This window comes from Suncus etruscus, chromosome 7 (assembly GCF_024139225.1).
Source record: "Suncus etruscus isolate mSunEtr1 chromosome 7, mSunEtr1.pri.cur, whole genome shotgun sequence".
NCBI classification, from domain to species: domain Eukaryota; kingdom Metazoa; phylum Chordata; class Mammalia; order Eulipotyphla; family Soricidae; genus Suncus; species Suncus etruscus.
The window spans coordinates 20,183,802-20,202,603 of NC_064854.1; the positions used below are offsets into that span (position 1 = coordinate 20,183,802).

General features: G+C 52.7%; 1 protein-coding gene across 4 annotated transcripts in view; it reads left to right on the forward strand.

Annotated features, from left to right (window-relative positions):
• The first annotated feature begins 1,406 nt into the window (after positions 1-1,406).
• CAMK1D (calcium/calmodulin dependent protein kinase ID) overlaps positions 1,407-18,802 on the forward strand; it is a 144,028-nt gene continuing 126,632 nt past the window's right edge. The window contains exon 1 of one of the 4 annotated variants that reach the window (XR_007497549.1): positions 1,407-2,133. Coding sequence is in view for 2 of the 4 variants with exons in the window: in XM_049777090.1 (XP_049633047.1) it covers positions 2,042-2,133 (92 nt within the window). In the remaining 2 variants the exon portion in view is untranslated. The remainder of the gene's footprint in view (positions 2,134-18,802) is intronic. The other 3 variants (XR_007497548.1, XM_049777090.1, XM_049777089.1) reach the window with 3 other exon arrangements.

Below are 18,802 nucleotides of genomic sequence, written 5' to 3' on the forward strand. Positions count from 1 at the left end.
CTCAGGGATCACACCTTGTTGGGAACCCTATAGGGTTCTGGGGTACAAATTTAAGACAGCCTGTGTATAAGGCCAGCACCTCAACCCACTGTATTACCTATTGTTCTGGCCTCAAACGTATTTCTTTACAGAGTAGGGTGCCATTTGCTTTGCACTTTGGCATAGAGCCCCCAACTTTGAGGGGGGCCTTCTAAGAGCCAAATCCTTGGTTAGCTTGAAGAGGGGGATAAAGGAAGGTTCTGGAACAGCCAGTGGGGAGAGGGAGGTCCCGGATTCTACTGAGCCCTGGGATCAGGGAAGAGTTGAAGTCTCGGGGCCGGAGAGATAGCATGGAGGTAAGGCATTTGCCTCTCATGCAGAAGGTCATCGGTTTGAATCCCGGCGTCCCATATGGTCCCCCGTGCTTGCTAAGAGCAACTTCTGAGCATGGAGCCAGGAGTAACTCCTGAGCAACTGCCGGGTGAGACCCAAAAACCAAAAAAAAAAAAAAAAAAAAAAAAAAAGAGTTGAAGTCTCAGCTTAGGGTCCAGGTGCTGAAGTTTTCTTTTTTGGGGGGGACTGGACTCCTCAGGTCCATCATGGCCTTGGAACAGCCCTGGGAAATGGGACAAGTGTCATTAACCAAGAGTCGGGCTGTTTATTCAGCTGAGGAGGCCTGAGCAAGTGGGCGATTCCCTGAACCCCGCAGGCTAGGGACTAGGCGATGACCCTCGGGGCGCTGCGCTTTGACAGCTTGACACAGTCTAAGGTGGTCGGTGCTTGCGGGGACTTTTCAGATTCTTCTCTCCAGGCTGCAGGAAGGGACACTCCCAGGCGTGCGCCCTTTTGGGGGTTGCCCTGCAGGCCAATGTCAGGGGCCCAGCGCGTGCGGGCACCTGTCGAAGAAAGAGGGGCGAAGCGGACAGCTACAAATCCGGCGGATGCCCAGGCCCTCCAGACCCAACCCTGCGCTAGGCAGCCTTGGAGCGGCGCCCGGGGCCTGTGCCAAGCCGCGTCCAAATGCACCGCCTCGTGGGCATCCAGATCAGCCCGGAGGGGTCAACTCCCAGGGGGGTTGTGAGAGAAAAGCGGGCATCGCCTGGCACGTCTGCGCGGCCCCGCGACCGCCAGGAATCCAAGCGGCGAGCCGGAGCCGGAGCCGATTTTGGTGCAATGCGAATCGACTCCTCGTGAGCGCGGCCCGCCCAGCTCCGGGGAACATCAAGCATCGGGGGGACACCCCACGCGCGTCGACGCCCACCAGGGCCCGCACCCCGGGGGAGGGGGTGGCCTCCCGTCTCCATAACAACCTGCGCGCGGGGAGGTAGGTGCAGGCCGAGCCCCGCATCCATCCAGAACGCATCCATCTCCACCGGTGCTCTCTCTCTCTCCTCTCTCTCTCTCTCTCTCTCTCTCTCTCGCCAGCCAGCTAAGGAAAACCCTCGCGCCCCTGGAGACGAGACCGGGTAGCATCCATCCAGCACCCGGAGGTGGTGGTTGGTAGTGGGGGGGTTGGAGAAGAAAACCTCCCCTTGCGCGCGCGCACGCACGCTCCGGAACCCCGCACCTACCCGGGTCCGACCGACCCGCACCTGCCTGCCTCCTCGCAGGCTCCGCGGGGTGCGCGGCGGTGCCCCCTGCAACCGGGGCACGGCGCTCCTGGGCTGCTGCTGGACATCCCCAAAGGAGGCGGGGAGCAGGAGGAGGAGGAGGAAGAGAAGAAGGAGGAGGAGGAGGAGGAGGAGGAGGTGGAGGGCGGCGCGCAGGGCGGAGAAGGGAAGCCAGAAAGTAGCAGAAAGTGAGGCTGGCTGGCGGCGGGCGGCAGGAAGTCGGGGTGCCCCAAAACGCAGCCCGATTGCCAGGCGGCGAGAGTGAAAGAGGAAGGAAACTGCAGGGGAGGAAGCGCAGCCGCAGCCTAGGGTGGTGTTGGGGGGCCTGGGCCGAGCATCCCCACCGCTGAGCATCCATCTCCACGGGGCTCCGCGCGCAGCCGCCTCCATCCGTGCGCCCCTTCCCCAGCGCGCACCAACCCGGGGTCACCCCCGCGCGCCCCTCGGCTGCCATGGCCCGGGAGAACGGCGAGAGCAGCGCGTCCTGGAAGAAGCCAGCCGAGGACATCAAGAAGATCTTCGAGTTTAAGGAGACCCTCGGCACGTAAGTGAGGGGTTCGGCGCCCCTTTCCCCCGACGCTGCGCTGCGCTACGGGGAGACCCCGGGTTCGGAGATGGGTGGTTGGGGTGTCTTGATGGGGAGGCCCTCCGCGTCCTCCTTGTGGGCTTCTCAGCTCTGCCGGGCTCCCCTTTCCTTTTAGCGAAGCGCTTCCCCCATGGGGCGCGGGGCTTGGAGACGTGGGGGGCACCCCGGGCGCGCTGCCCACGCGCGCGCTCTGGACACCACCCCGCACCCTGCACCTTCTTCCCCCCCTAGGCCCCCGACTTGTTTCTCCCACTCGGGCTGAGCGGGGCCGGGGGATCCGTGGCCCAAGGGGGTGCGTTTTTACTCTCTCCGCCTTGGTCCAGGGCACCCCCGGGTTGGTGAGAACCGAGATGGTCACCGATGACAGCTGGGGGGCCCCTTGGCAGTACCACACCGCGCCGCGTTCGTTCGTTCCCATCTATCTCCTCCTCCCCGAGCTGCCATCTGCGCGCTCCGGTGGCCGGCCGGACTTGGTTGGGGTGTCTCGGCGAGCCTGCAAAGGGGGTGCATTTTGCAGTGTGCAGGGTCACGTGGAGGTGACCCCCTTCACCTGCAAGGGAGTCCCTTTCTCCGGGCGCCCCAGGAGGGTCTAGGGGAGAGCAGCCTGGTGGGCGCAGCGTCTCCCCGGCTGTATTTAGCCGCGTGCGTCTGGAGGCAGCAGAGAGAATCCTCGCGTCCAGGGCTGGCTGGCTGGCTCGCTCGCTCGCTCTCTCTCGCTGGCCTTGCTGGCTCTGCTGGCTTTTGCAGCTCTTTTTCCACCAAGGTCGGGAGGCTGAGCTTGCCTCTGAAGGCAGCTGTGGGTAGTCTGAAGTTCAAGTTAGCATCCATCCCTCCTGTGACCTGTATGTGAGGTTGGAGGAGCTTCCAGGCGCCCGGGGAGGTGGCACCCCCCACAACTTACAGAGGTTTCCGGAGGTGTTGATGAGGCTGGGAAGAAGAGGTGTTTCCTCGGTTAAATGCACGCACCTCCCCTCCCTCCCGCCCTGCTGGTGTTCCCTGAGGCTCTCCAGTCCCGGAGGGTTTGGATGGTTTGGTTTGGTTTCGGGTCCGCACTGCTATCTCCCCTTTTCCTCCCCACCCCCGTACCTGCAGTGGGCACCTAGACTTTTCTCCTTCCCTTTCAGGCAGGGAACCCATGTTTCTGTGGGATGAAATTCGCTTGTTTTGGAGGCAGGTCCCCAGGAAGGGGGGGACCCTCACTATCTCTCTTGGTTGTACTGAAACTAGATTTTCTCGAGATAAGTTGCATCAAATGGGGGTTTTGAGGTTTTGAGACTGCTTCTTGGCGTGGTCGGCGAAGGGGTGAGTTTGGGTCCAAACTTTCGGCGAAGGGGTGAGTTTGGGTCCAAACTTTTGAATATGATGGTGGGGACTTCTGTGTGTGTGAGAGACTTCCAGATGCCCAAAGAAGTTGCCCTCTCTGAGACTGTGGGGGTGCAGGTGGTGGGTAACAGGGGACCTGGGAGCCCTGCTATGGAAGGCTTGTTTCTGTCATGATCTCACCTGGGCCCTGGACATGGGTCCCTCTGCCTGCAACCCCAAGGCTGTGATCCCAAACTGGCCAGTGCCTACCTTTTCTCATGAGGAAGACACCAAGAGGCTGGGGATTCATTGGCTGTGCCAGCGGAGCCGACTGAACTCTTTAGAACAGACTCAGCCTCTTGGGCACCAGCCCTGTGCCCCGTAAAAGCAGGCAGGGATTTCCACGTCTGTCTCCAAACTTTTTTGCCTGCTTGAGGTCTGAAGGGCTGATAGGGATTTAGCAGAAGAACCTGCAGACATGCAAGGGTCCCTGTACTTTTTTAGGGAGTGGGTGGGTTTTGGACCACACCCAGTGGGGCTCAGGAGTTACTCCAAGCTCTGTACTTAGAAATCACTTCTGACAGGCTCCGGGGACTATATGGGATGTTAGGGATCGATCCCAGATCAGCCACATGCAAGGCAAACACCCTCTCCACTGTGCTATTGCTCTGGCTCCTGGGTCTTAGGGCTTTTACTGGACATAACAGAGCTGTCCCGAGAGGTGGCCTTGCAAAGTGAGTGCAGAGTCCAGGCCTAAGTGGAGAAGCCTTTATACATTTTCAGCAAAGGTATCACACCGCTCAGTTGCCGTCTGGGGTCCCTGTTTGCTCTCACATGCCCTCTCTCCCTCAGAACAGCAGTTTAGGGAAGCTGAGGCACAAGGCGTCAGAGTGACCTCCCCCATGCCAGGTGGTTACGAAATGCGGCTCTAGTGTTGGATGGAGGCAGGCCAGCTCACCATGATCTGTGTGGGGCTGAGCCACTTGGTGGCTTATGTAACAGCCGACGTTGAATCATAATTTGACTTCACTTTAGTATCTCGAAAGAAAGCTCATTTTAATATCAATGTGAAGGAAACGTGATTTGGGAGGGCGGATGGAGCGGGTGAGATCCATGGCGCTGTGAAGGGTGTCAACTGCATTGTCCTATCTGCTGGATGTTCCAACATGGTGCCCTGAGTGGGCAGCTCTTCTCACCCTGGGCAGTAGTGTCCAGTCATTGTGGCTTGAGCGCCATCAGTAAGGTCACGGCTGGCCTGAGCATCCATCTGCTGGAGTTTCCAATGCAATCCCAATACCCCAGACTGTGGTGGCACACTGGTCCCCAGGACACCTTGAAGGTAGATGGCTCTTGTCATTGTCTATCAGTCTGTAAAGCTTTCACAGGGCCAGGTGTTGAGTGGGCAGGGTGGGCATGAACCTGGCCCAGCTCTGTAATCCTGTGGCTGGGACCCAGCTCATCTGCTTGCACTGATGATGCAAGCATTTAATTATCTTTGAAGTGAAACAGGTCTGGCCCCTGTGTGGTTGGTGATCCTGGCCAGTTAGGGGAGTGTGAAGAGCTGGGAAGAGCTCTAGATAGAAAGGAGGGTGAGAGAGGGAATTCTGTGTGGTTTTGTCTGAAGAGAGTACAAGGGTTAAGGCACTCACCTTATATGCAGCTGGCCCCAGTTCTATCCCCAGCACTGCATATAGTCCCCCAATACAGCTGGGAATACCCCCCCAAGTTTACCAGAGCCAGGGTAGGGCTAATTGCCCCCCTTCCTGAGTCCTTCATTTGGAAAGCAGTTCTAGAACCTCCTCTCATCTCCAAGGTCTGGAAAGATTTCAAGGCCTTTTGCCTACCCTTCCTCGTACCCCTGTGAAGATGAGACTTGGGGGTGTTTCTGTGGAGAGAATAGGGGTGTTCTCCCTGCTTGGCAGCCTTCCATGAAGGAAGAGCTTTGAAACATGCCCCCTGGAGAAGCCAGAGATGGGGAGGGAAATTTAGAGTGGCGCCTAGGAAGAAGACCCAGGGCAGGAACTTTGGGAGACCTGAGGTCTAACCTGGCACTGCCAGGGTGTTCTCTGGAGGTGGCTCTGCTGACAGAGCATGGAAGTCTCACTGCCATTGATCCCCAGAATCCAACAACTACCTATTTTGGGGACTGATGAGATGGTTTCGAGGGCTGGATGAATGCAGGCAGGGCCCTGCACCATGGGGTCCCCAAGTACTGCAGGGTGTATCCTCAGATGGGAAAGGTGAAACCACAGGAGAAGGGTGTCTGGGGAATGGTTCTCCCCATAGACCCACTTCCTGTCCCAGGGGGTGCTCCTACTTTGTGGGCACGATGGTGCTTCCGACATTCCTTCCCTCCACTGCAGGGTACTGGGTGACTCCATCACAGGGGGGCCGGCCTGGCTTTGGGGTGGGGGTGGCTGGTGTAGTGGCCATGTGATTCTCCCAGGCAATTCTTGACATTGGCTGCTCTTCTGGAGCAAGACGGTGCCTGCTGGGGCCCTTCTGGGACCTTCTCTTTGGAAGGATGTTTTCAAGCTTGTGCTGGTAAGCAGAGGTCTCATCCTAGCCCATGTTTCAGCACTGATTGGGCGGGTGTGAGTGTGTGCACAGCTCTGGTTGGCAGCACTCATCTTTGGACACATGGAACTCTGGGGTGTGGCAACCTGCAGAAGTGGGCCAAGCTGCAGGGGTGGGTGACTATGTGGTGCCCATGCATGTTTGCTTGGGAATGCATGGCTCTGAGGTGATCTGTGCATGTGCCTGGTTCACTCAGTCAGTTTTGCTCTGGGGTTACCTGGAATTCTAGCATGTGTGAGAAGCATCGAAGGGAAATGGGGATTCAATCCCTGGTAGGGGCACTCCAGTACAGTATTTGTGGGAAACTGGCCTTTCTCTGTCCTCTTTGGAATGTGTGTACTGTCCGGCCGACCCTTCGGGCACTTCAATACCTAGGGTCGCCCTGATCCCTGCAGGAAAGGCTATTGGGGTTCAGGGGAGCTGAACGCAGGTCAGGCTTGGGCCCTGTATGTCCCAGCATCTTGGACCTGTTGGCTGGGCTGTGTGGGGCTCTGAATTGCTCCAGGAGCCATTCGAGGATGTGGGGCATCAGGAGGAGACAGTGTTTCCCCAGTGTCACCCTTCACACATCCGCTGAGGAAGTGCTAAGGGACAGAATGTGGCTGTGAGGTTCTCCCAAAAAAATTGGGGGAGGGAATAGAGGAGCCCGTGGGTGGTTCCAGTCAGTCCCAAAGATCTTCTCAGGGCCCCCCCAGCTGCCAAGGGGGATGGGAGGTAGTACACAGACCATGTGCGTACGAATTCCTGATTTCCACCCAGAATCGTATGGGCCCTGAACACTGCCAGGTGTGGCCACTTCATGAACAGAAGTGATTCAGGTGATATGCCATGGCTCTTGGCTGTCCCCTCCCCTGACCAGGGCCCCCTATTCCCGAAGCCTCCTTCCTCAGAGCATGTCTGGAAGAAAGAGTGGTTGATACATGAGACCCCATTCTGTGTCATGGTGTGGTAGGGGGAAACTGTAGGGCTGCCCCCAAGACAGAGTTCCCGATGGCTCTGGAGAGAACCCAGAGGGAAAAAGCCAGACAGACTTTCCTCTTGATAGGCAGGAACGCCCCAGTCCCCTTCTGGATTTGTGCAGTGGGGCTGGAAGGTGATGCTCCATGTTGGGTTTGTTTAGGGATGGTCCAGGGCAGGGCTGGAAATTACCGGGCTGCTAAGGACCAGTAAGGACCAGTAAGGAGGTGGAGTGGACAGTGTCTGGCCTTGACAGGTGAACGTGAGCATCCTCTCAAAGCGGTGTTTAGAGCTTCGTGGTGAATCCCACAAATTGTCTTCCCTCTGAAGATAAATCTCCCAAGTTGGTCCCTATCAGTGTCCCTGAGGCCTGGCCTGGTCCCACACAGGGGGGATGGTTACTCCCAGCCTGCTGGCTTTGGCAGAGAGCCCAGAGCAGACCTGGCTTTCCTCCCCCAGCAGAGTCAATCGGGCCACGCACAGGGCACTGCTTGGAGTAGGAGGCCCTGCATCTGGGGCATTGGGGATGCAATGCCTCAGGGAACCCATTTTCAGTCATATTGGAACCTCCTGTGCCCATTCTAAGGTACAGGAAAACACATTTTTTTGGGCTCATTTGTTCTGATCATCATTTTCTTCTTCTTCTTCTTCTTCTTCTTCTTCTTCTTCTTCTTCTTCTTCTTCTTCTTCTTCTTCTTCTTCTTCTTCTTCTTCTTCTTCTTCTTCTTCTTCTCCTCCTCCTCCTCCTCCTCCTCCTCCTCCTCCTTCTTCTTCATTATTATTGTTTTGACTTTGGGGTCACACTTGGTGGTGCTCAGGGGTTCCTCCTAGCTCTGCACTCAGGAATCTCTCCTGGCAGGTTCAGGGAACCCTATGGGATGCTGGGGATCGAATCTGAATTGGCTGCATGCAAGGCAAACACACTTTCCACTGTGTTATCCCTCTTTATTTTCACTTTTTTCATTTGGGGGCCATGCATGGTGGCTCAGGGGCCACTCTTGACCTCACCTGGGGCACCCTCTGGTACCGGGTTCCCATCTGATGTCCCTCCTGCCTTCTGACTATCTGCCCAGATTCCTGCTCTCAATTTAGTAAACTATTGTTTTCCCAGGTGAGGCGGGTTCCAGTTCCAGCGAGACTCAGAGTCACTTCCCCAAGAGTGTCCCTGCCCAGGTGTGCCAGTCCTCCTCAGGGGATCCTGAGCTGCTGTTTTCTGTTATTTCCGCAGGATTCGGAAGCAAGGGGGGGGGTCTGCCTGGGGGTTCAAGCCAGAGCTCGAGGAGGTGTTGTGTAGAGGGTGTAACTTTTTGTGGGGGCATGTGGACTGACTCTGGGTATTCCTACCTGGCCCCGTATGCCTCCAGGTGCTTTATCTTTTGGAGCCCAGTTAAATCTGGAAGTCTCTTCCTCCTGGGCTTTTGGTTAAGGCATGGTTATAGTGATGTTCATGAGGTGCCTGTCCTGTCCTGATTTTAGAAGCAGGTGAGCAGGGACTGGACACAAGCTCTTGTTGCTGATCTGCACAGGGGGCCTGCCAGATGTTTATTGGAGGCAGAAATTTGGGCCAGTGGCACCTGTTGTGTGTACCAAGCTCATAGGGTAGATCCTGCAGCCTGAGGTCACAGCCTCCTTGTTCTCGTGCTGTGTTTTAGGGTTTTGGGACACTCGATTTCTCAGGACTGCCTCTCGCTGAGAGCTGTGCCTGACTCTGGGCGATGGATGATGGTAAGTGACCCAGGCTAATGTGTCCTTCTACTCCCCTGCAAGCACTTGCTCCTGAGTCCCTACGGTGCTCCAGCTCAGGCCTTGCAGGGCCTCTACATGTATTGGGGGGGGGGTTGGCTGACTCCTGCTCTCTGAGAAGGACAGAGCTGGCCACAGCAGAACTGGTGCTCACCAAGATTCCCCTCCTATCGCCTCCTCCAGGCCACTCCCTTTGCTGGGATCTCTTGTCCTCGAGGCTGGGCTGGCTTCACACCCACCAATGGCCATATCCAAGTTCCTGTGTTGTTTGTTCAAGTGTATGTGAGACTGCAGAGAAGTACCTTGTGGGGTGAACTCACTTGCTTTCCCCTGGTAGGAGGCTAGGGTGCTGGGGCCAGGCTAGGCTCCTGCTGGTAAATTTCTGAGCTCCAAGTTGCAGCAGCCACTTGCATCTCACGCCCATGGGCTTGAGTGTGGTGGTGGCTCCGTGCAGACCACTGTTTGTTCAGGCCTTGTCCTGGAAAACTGAGGTCTGGGTAGGATGGGGTGGAGGAGTGGTGTCCTGGATTCTGGGGTGACAGGAACTGGGGGCTGCCTTCAGTGGGTGAGCTCCTCCCCCAGCCCCATCAGAGTTCTGCAGGGCTAAACCATGTCTGGCCCCTTCAATTTATTGGAGGGTGAAAAGACAGATGGATGAAAATGACAGGAATTCTGCTCACAAGTCCAGAAAGTTGCTTTTATTTGTGGGATGATTTTAGCAGTGATTGGGGACCATGAGGTGCCAGGGAGTGAGCCTGGGGCCTCTCTCTCTTAAGCACACACATACACACACACACACACACACACACACACACACACACACACACACACACACACACACACACACACACACACACACTTTCCTGCCATGGCCATTGTCCTTGCCTCCTTTGAATTTGGGGAGATTTGGGGGAATTTAGGAGGAAATGGGTAACATAACCGGAATCCTAAAGTTACCATTTTTAGCATTTTCTTATCTTTCTTCTTTTTTTGGGATTTTGGGCCCATGTCAGGTAGTGTTCTTGGAAAGTGGGGGAACCAGTGTGAGTCCCGAGCAAGACACATGCCGCCTGCCAGGTGCTTTTCCTGGACCCCGAATGCCTGGCTGTCCTATGCATACTCCTTCTCAGATAGCTCTTTCCTCTCTAGGGGATGCGAGTGGGGACAGGGTAACAGCCAGCAACAAAGCCTTGTCTCTGGCCCCTGTGACAGACAGGCCAACCTGTGGCTGATACCCTGAATTAGGTCAAGTGGCGGCTTGGGAGGAGGCGAGTGATTTTAAGGAGCAGAAATGCCGTCCTACATTTCCCCGAGGTCGCCCTGGAGACGGCGTCGGGAGGTAAAAGGGGGGACTCTGCTCTGTTTGTCTGGGATAGAGTCAGGCTCAGTTGCTGACTCCCTAGTGTCAACCCTCCCATCCTGAACAGTTTCCATTTCTGGCACACTAGGTTCTGTAACCCCTGAACAGGTGTGAGATGACACAAGGAGAAATCAGAATTGCCCTGTGAACCCCGGCCCTGTCATCTAAAAACCTTGGAGTCAGGAGTTTCTCCTGTTTACATTTTGATCCCTTGTTCCTTCAAGGGGGGTGGGGATAATTAACCGTGAGTGCTGCCTGCCAGATGACACCCTCATTGGAACGTCAAGATGAGATAAGGCCCATGGACACAAGAACCATCCTATTTGGAATCTCTCTAGCATCTGTGTGGCTGTCATCTCTTGGGCAGTGCTCTGTGTCTGCCCATTCTGCTTCCCAAGCTTCAGTACATATGTTCTTTGCTTTCAGTCCCCTGCTGGATGCAATCAGTGGCCCAGGAGGGTGGGAAAATTGGTCCAGAGGTGGCCCAACTCCAGGAGAATTGTTTAGTACCAGAGCACGCAGGGAGCAGTGTAAGGATGAACTCGGTGGTAGCCCAGCCGGGGCTACTGGGGAGAAGCTTGGACACAGCCCAGCAGAAGTTTTGGGGGCTCAACCTGGCCTGAGGTCCCTTTTGGAACTCTAGATGAACTGAGATCCCCCTGCCCAAACCCCAAGACCATCACCACCCTCTCCCAGGAATGGGGAAGTTGCAATTCTGAGCTGGGACAGACACATTGAATCTAGTGAGATTGTGCTGCAGGGCTGGAAGACACAGTGCATCAGGCAAAAAAGTGGGAGAGCACCCCAGAATCACAGCTAAGGAAGTGCAGACGTCCAAGGTGGAGCAGGCCAGACTTGGGCAGTGAGTCAGCAGCTCCCGGCCTGGGGTGAATCCAGGCTGGCTGACTGGTGACAGCTAGTCACAGTGATAATAGAAGGACACCCCTGGTCATTGCAATGGCAGCCGCAGGACCCCTAGACACTCAGCAAGTCCAGTATCTTTCGTGACTTCTCACAATGAGTCCATGACACAACATAGGCTTCTAGAATCTTCCTCTTAGCATCATTCAAACTGAGGTCAGAACCTTTGACCCAGGCCACTTCGTATGTCCCCAGATTTGGGGACCTTCCCTGGTCAGCCTAGTCTTTGGCTCTAAGCTATAGAAGAGACCATGTGCCCACATACCCAAAGGCAGTGAGACTCAGTGCACTAGTGTTCTGGGGTTCAGATACAGAGAGAGGGGAGCACATTTTTGGGGAGATGGGCCAAACCTGGAGGTACTTTCAGGCTGCTCTGTGAAAGCTCCTGGCTGTGCTCTGAGGACCAATTGGAGCTGGGGAACCTGGAAGCTTCATTCAGCCTCTGTCCCAGCCTCTGAGGGGACTTCAGAGGTGCTGGCAAATCCCCAAGTTGGCTCCTGACCTGACTTTCTTGAGGGGGGCCATGGCTGTATGGCCACTTAGCATGAGGTGGCCACATTTTCCTGCCGGCCCAGAAACTCCAGCTGGGTGTCATTGGCAAATGACATGTGTGTACCACTTCTTGCAGTGGCTGCCTGGTCTCTGTGGACACATTCCCAGGGCCTCCCCTGGGCCAGCTATGCCCAGATTCACACTTGAATCTCAGCTTGGGCCTCTAGTGCCCACAATAGGCAGATGCTGGCTCAAGACCTGAGGTAAAGATCTTGGCGAGCATTTCCTCTCTGGTGCTGTGGACATAAGGGGGGGTTACAGCTCCACCCTGAACCCCCACCCAGTCCCCATATCAAGCCGAGACTTGATTGTTGGTTGGGTTCTGTTGGAAAAGTCTCGGGAATGAGGTTGTCTGTCTCTCCATGGCTGCTTTAAAAGCTGTGGCATGATTCTTTTTTTTTTTTTTTTTTTTTTTTTTTTTTTTTTTGTTTTTTTTTTGGTTTTTGGGCCACACCCGGTAACGCTCAGGGGTTACTCCTGGCTATGCGCTCAGAAGTCGCTCCTGGCTTGGGGGACCATATGGGACGCCGGGGGATCGAACCGCGGTCCGTCTCCTAGGCTAGCGCAGGTAAGGCAGGCACCTTACCTCCAGCGCCACCGCCCGGCCCCAATGTGTGGCATGATTCTTTATCCTCACTGACAAACTCTCCAGAATGTTCCTCTCCCTTTGAGTCTCATCCCCACCAACCCCTCCCCCCCCCAGTTTCCCACGTGTGACTTACTAACTCTGGGGATTAGCTGGGCAGATTTTTTAAAGATGATCGTTTGAATTTATTAGTCAGGGTGGCAGTGCGGGTTTAGCCATACTGTAAATATTTACATTTCAGGGGTCTGCTGTGACTGCATGCGTGTCCCAACCCTCATGTCTGTGGCCCCCACAACAACCCCCAAAGCCTCTGAGGTCTACTCCTCTGCCCTGTGGCAACCTTGGGGGCTCTGAGGGCCAGTGTAAAGGCCAAGGTTTAGCAGACGGGAGCCAGGCTAGTGTTTGCTGGGCTCTTCTGCTTGGCTCTTTTTATGGAACTCAGCAGCCACCATGGAGCCAGTACTTGGGGCCAGGAGACACATCTCAGGCTCTGAGGAAACCGGAATGACTGGTGCTGCGATCCCAGACTTCAGGCCCTGTCACTTGGACAATTTCAATCCTGTTCTTAATTCAATTACTTTTTTTTTTTTTTTTGTATTTAGATCACACCCGGCAGCGCTGAGGGGTTACTCCTGACTCTATGCTTAGAAATCACTCTTGGCAAGCTTGGGGGACCATATAGGATGTCAGGATTCGAACCACTGTCCTTCTGCATGCAAGGCAAACACCCTACCTCCATGAGATCTCTCCGGCCCCAATTTCAATCTTGTTCTGACTGCTTCTCCCTTACTCCCCTTCCAAGCTGTGTGCGTTCCCCCACCCCCCACCCCTCACTGTGTATTGCCCCCTGAGCTCCTTGGGAAACACGGGGGATAAGAAGGTACTGTGGGTTTCCTGGTCCTCTTTCCCTCCTCACTGGATGTAGATTTGCATCAGGGGAGAAGGTGGTAGTAAACAGGGAAATGAGTTGCCTGCACCAAGGGTTTGGGAAGGCTCAGGAGGATGGCTATGGGTGCCCTTGTTTAGTCTCTGTGTGGCTCTGGGCACAGGGCCACCTCTGTGTCTTCTGCCTGCCACCAACCCTGGCAGCCAGCTAATGACAACTGACAGCTGAAGAGAGGGGCTGGGCTCTGATCACGTGACCCATAAGTCACCAGCAGTCACCCGAACCAAGAAGGGTCTGAAGAAACTTTTGGAAGGCTGTGATGACTAAGGTGATGCCAAGGTGTGGATGTCCCCAGAACCTTCTTTCTCCTTAGGCCCAAGAAAAAAAAAAAAAAGACCAGAGGTGGGGCGCTGCCCAATGACCAGTGAGTGTGGGAAAGGATCTTGGACTTAGGGGGGCTGTGCAGGCTCTTCCTGTCCCAGCACAATGGAAACAACCACTTGAAAACACAAGGCCTCTGTGTCTCCTGGGCCTTCGGTCCCATCTCCCCAACCCAGAAGCATACTTATGGCAGGAAGTGAACCCCAACATTCCAGTCAGGCTGTTTGCAACATCTGTGTCCTGTCTCACCTCCCTGCCTGGGTCTGACACAGCATATATAGGGTGCCCGGGTGTGGTTTCCAAGTTCCTGCCAGCTTCACAGCATCCCTGATCCTACCTGATGTGGCCCACAGATGGGTGAAGGCTGCATGTCCTTTGAACAAGCCAGGGGAAGTGCAAAGGGAAACTTCTTCTGGACTAAGAGTGTTCCAGACAGTTCCATCCCAGACTTGGTGTGGAGCTGGTTCCCAAGGGCATCTATGCACCACAGACAATACAAAGGCTTTAACTAGTTAAAGGCCCCCCCCCCTTTTTTTTTCCATTTTGGGTCACAGCCGTGGCCCTGAGGGGTTACTCTGCACTTAGAAATCGCTCCTGGCAGGCTCAGGGACCATATGGGATGCTGAGAATTGAACCTGGGTCTGTCCAGGGTCAGCCGCATGCAAGACAAATGCCCTTCCACTTGCTTGGGCAAATCCCACCATTTGGGATGCCGGGGATTGAACCACGGTCCATCCTATGTCAGTCGTGTGCAAGGTAAACACCCTACTGCTGCACCATGGCTCCAGCCCTGAAGCTTGGGAACTTTTGAAAAAGCATGATGGTAGCTTTAGTTAGTTAGAAGAGGCCTTGTCACTGGTGAGGCACTTCAGAAGGTGCTTTGTATTTCCGTTCAGGAGTGAGATAAGAGGGAAGGAGGAATGTTTGAATCTGCTCTCAGGCTGTCTGGGTGCTCAGTCAAGTCCCGGGTCTGAGACTCTGTCCCTCTGGGCTCAGTCCTGAAGTTGTCCGGAACACTGACACCTTCCTCCAACGGGCCTTTTCTGCTGTCTTAATGTTTTTTGAACAAGGACTGGCTCCTTTGCATTTTGCCCTGGGTTCTTTGAACAACGGCAGCGGGCCTGATTACTTTTAATTATGAAACTCTCCTCTCCTCTTCTGCCTAATATCAAAGGCTTTTTACTGATGGAAAAGCCTGGCTGTGGTGGGGTCGTGGCTGAACAAGTTTCTTCAATAGCATCTGGCAGACACTGGAAAAAGTCTGGCGTTGTGAACATAGCCCAAGTCTGCACATGCTTTTCAGAGTAAGGGCAAGCTTTGGGGCCTGGTGGTGGGACATCGGGAGATGGGCTTGACTTGGGGGTCTGTGGGTGGTCTCAGCTGCTGGAACTCACCAGGTGACAGTGGTCTGTGGGTCACTTCACCTGGCCTGGTCTTGGCCTCTGTTCCCAGGCCTGTGATTGCCTGAGATGGAGCCTCTGTACACAGCCTGTGCACAAGGTTGTTTGGGTGGAAGACACCATGTTCTGTGCTTTTGTGGTTCTCGTTCTATTGCTGTCTTCTAAGTACATGATTTATACACTAGTAAAAAAACCAGCTCATGTGGGGCCAATTTTTACCACTCTGATTACGGCCAAATATGATAACCTTTAATTTGCATTAAACTAGAGAGTTATCTAGAAAATATGTTATCAATTGAATGGGCCATTGGAAATTCCTTGAAAGAAATTCTGAGAAAATAATTGTGGGTGAATGATGGTGGTGGAGAGATGGGACAGTGCGCGATGGCGTGCAGCTGGCCTGGTTCCGATTCCCCAGACCACACTGTGTGTGTGTCTGTATCTAAAACTAGATTATGTTTAGGCCTATTTCTATATCTGTGTCTATATCTGGATTGATATCTTTATCTCTCTCTATCTATATCCTTATGTCTGCTTCAATACCTATATCTTTATCTTTGCTTTTATCTCTACATATCTATATTTATATCTAAATCTTTTTCTATATCTTTATGTCTCTTTATGTCTGTAGTGGAAGTCTCATGCCCCAGTTTTAGGGCATTGGGGAATGTGGGTCTGTCTGGAAGCAACATGACACAGGAAATAATCCAGTCCAGGTTAGGGAGATAAAACAGGCTCAGGAACTTCTACCACAAATTATCTACAAGCAGGCAAAGGGTACAAAGGAAGGACGACAGGCTAGCTGGGGGACTGAAACCGAGATCTTTATATGGAAGAGTAGGACCACCCCATGGGTGGAGGATAGGGGGGGGTAGGGGGCAATCCAGAGGTACTTTCTGCCCAGTAGGGACAAACACAAAGAAGAATTATCCCAAATAAAGTAATAACTGGTTACTCCAACATATGTGTATATCTATATCTATATACCTTTTTCTTTTTTGGTGTTTGGGCCACACCCGGTGACATTCAGGGATTACTCCTGGCTATGCACTCAGAATTCGCTCCTGGCTTGGGGGACTATATGGGATGCTGGGGGATCTAACTGCAGTCCATCCTAGGCTAGCGCTGGCAAGGCAGACACCTTACCTCTAGCGCCACCACGCCAGCCCCTATATACCTATTTCTATATCTATATGCCTATATTTATATCTATAGCTAGTTCTATATCTTTATATATCTATGTGTGTCTATATCTATACTTTTACCTATAGATCTAGATCTTTATCTACATTTATGCCTATATTTTCCTCTACATATCTATATACCTGTGTTTATATCTTTTATTCATTTATATTTGGAGGTTATTTTGGCCACACCTGGCTGTACTCAGGGCTTACTTCTGTTTCTGTGCTCAGAAATCAGTCCTAGCAAGCTTGGGGCACCGTATGAGATGTCAGGGATCAAATCTGGGTTGGCTGCATGAAAGGCAAACACTATCCTCACTGTGCTATCACTCCAGCCCTTCTCTGTGTCTATACTATGTCTATGTATATATTTCTGTGTCTATGTCTTTATCTGTGTTTATAGTTATATCTGTCTCTACATCTTTATCTTTTGTTCTGCCTCTATTTGTCTCTATGTCTCTTTAGCTCTGTCTACTATGTCTACACTATGTTGCTATGTCTGTAGATGTACCAATACACATTTGTGGAGTCATCACTGTGCTCATAGTCTCCCCCCCCACCCCCGAAGCTCTTGAGGAGTTGAATGTTCCCCCACTTAGTGCCTGCTGTAGGGCCAGAGTCTCTGCATACCCACTTCCAGCACAAGGGTGCAGAGCTGATACCCTATGATGGAATGGACCCCTGAATCCACCACTTGGTCATGCTGGACCTCTCCCAATGCCTTAGCCTGTCCCTGACCTGTGGCACTTTTTTGCCCTCAGCAACTCCATAGAAGAGGCTCTGCTCTGCTAGGTGCAGTTGGTTTTGGGGTGTGTTTTGTATGGGTGTGTGTTTCCCTGTGACTGATTGACCCTACTCATCAGGGCATGGCCCTGTGTGCACTCAACCCTAGGCTTGATTTGCTGAATTCAGTTTAGAATTGTGTTTTGAAGAGCCCTGGTTCTGCTCAGCCCAGTTCCTGCCTGTGATCCGCTCCCCAGCCTTCAGATTCCCAGCTCCATGCTCAGCCCTGAAACAGGAGCTTTGTATGTGAGGCCTGCAGTTTTCCCGGTACAGATCACGCAGCCTTCTGGCCAGGCTTCAAGAGAAAGCAGAGCCAGCTTCCTGAACTCTGGCTCTCCGTAGTCTGCATCCCCGAAGGCAGCGCTGCCCCCCCCCCCCCCCCACTCTGGAAACAGCCTGCGGGGTAACTGGCCAATTTCCACACTCTTATTAATTGGACCATTTTAGACACGCTCATTACCCTGAGTCAGGCGCAAACTAAAATGGAGAAAAAGCATTTAGCAGTGCGGTTGCTGATTAGTTTTTGGGTGTAGACATCACCTTTCTCAATGCTCTAATGAAAAAGACTAGATCTTCTAGATCTTCCCGCCCACTGGCCTTTTATGTTATGTTTTTAGAAAGCAAACAATTGAGCAGTTACATAAGCCCATATCTGGGGTTCATAAGTGGATGCCGTCTTTGAAAACGAGGGTCACTCTCGAGCTGTATTGGCTGTGCTATCTCCAAAAGTGACAAGGTCTTGTGTGATGACAGAGACTGTAAGTCTCTGGGGCTGTGGATTTGCATGTACCAGATCCTCTGCCGCCCCACGGGACTGCCGAGTACCTTTGATAACTTCCATGGATGCAAGCACAGGAAGTGCAGAACATAACTGTCCATCAAAATACACAGACAAGAAAAACACAAATACTATTTAGAAATAATTTGTTTATATCAGAACTACCCATGCTCATGGCATAATACTGGCTTTCTGCTCAAGAATCACTCCTTTGAGGCTCACAGGAATCTATAGGTACCGAGGTTCACATCCTGGTTGGCCACATGCAAAACTAGCACCCTACCTGCTGTACCATCATTTCAGCCATGTTCAGAAAGAATTTTGAGCACAAATATAAGAAAATGAGAAATTATATTAGACCGAGCCTTTTCATATCCTGAGTGGTTTTATTAAGAAATGTTCCTTCTTGTCCTGGTAATAATAACATCTACTCTATTGTAGGCCCTTTGGGAATAGTAAATCCTCCATCTTTTTAACATTCCTGTATGACAGGAAGTTTTACTGAAATTTGCTGAGCCAGTGGGATCCATTCCAGGGCAAGTTCTATTTTTTATTTTATTTTACTGTTTGGATTTTGGGCCACATTCCTGGCTCTGCACTCAGAAATCAATCCTGCTAGGTTTGGGGGACCATACGGGGTGCTGGGAATTGAACTCGCATCTATCCCAGGTCACCTGCGTGCAAAGCAAACATCTTACCGCTGTGCTATCACTCCAGTTCCAGGGCAGGTTTTAAATGAGGGAGCCCTGAGTTCAATTCCAGGCATCATATGATCCCCTGAACAGCCATTGGGTGTGGACTGCCCCCAAATCTATAATGTATATGAATTTGTGAAAGACATAGGTTCTAAGGGCAGCACACAAAAGCCAGTGTCTATTGTAGGGTGACCATGAATCGTCCAAAAGGGATACAAACAAATTCACCTCTCATTGCATCCAAATGAATGACTATATTTAGGAACACACTAAAACCAAAAATTTGTAATACTTACATACTATAGGCTACAAAATCACATTGAAGACATGAAGGGTGGCCGAAATAAATTGAAAGATTTCTTGTATCCCTGGGTTGTGACGCTACTTAAAGTCCCCCATATTTAATATTTATATTCAATATTCATATGAATATTCATATTCAACATATTCAATCCAACATCACAATCCCTTTTTTCCTTTGTGCAGAAATTGCCATCCTTTCCTCCTAAAATTGATATGGAA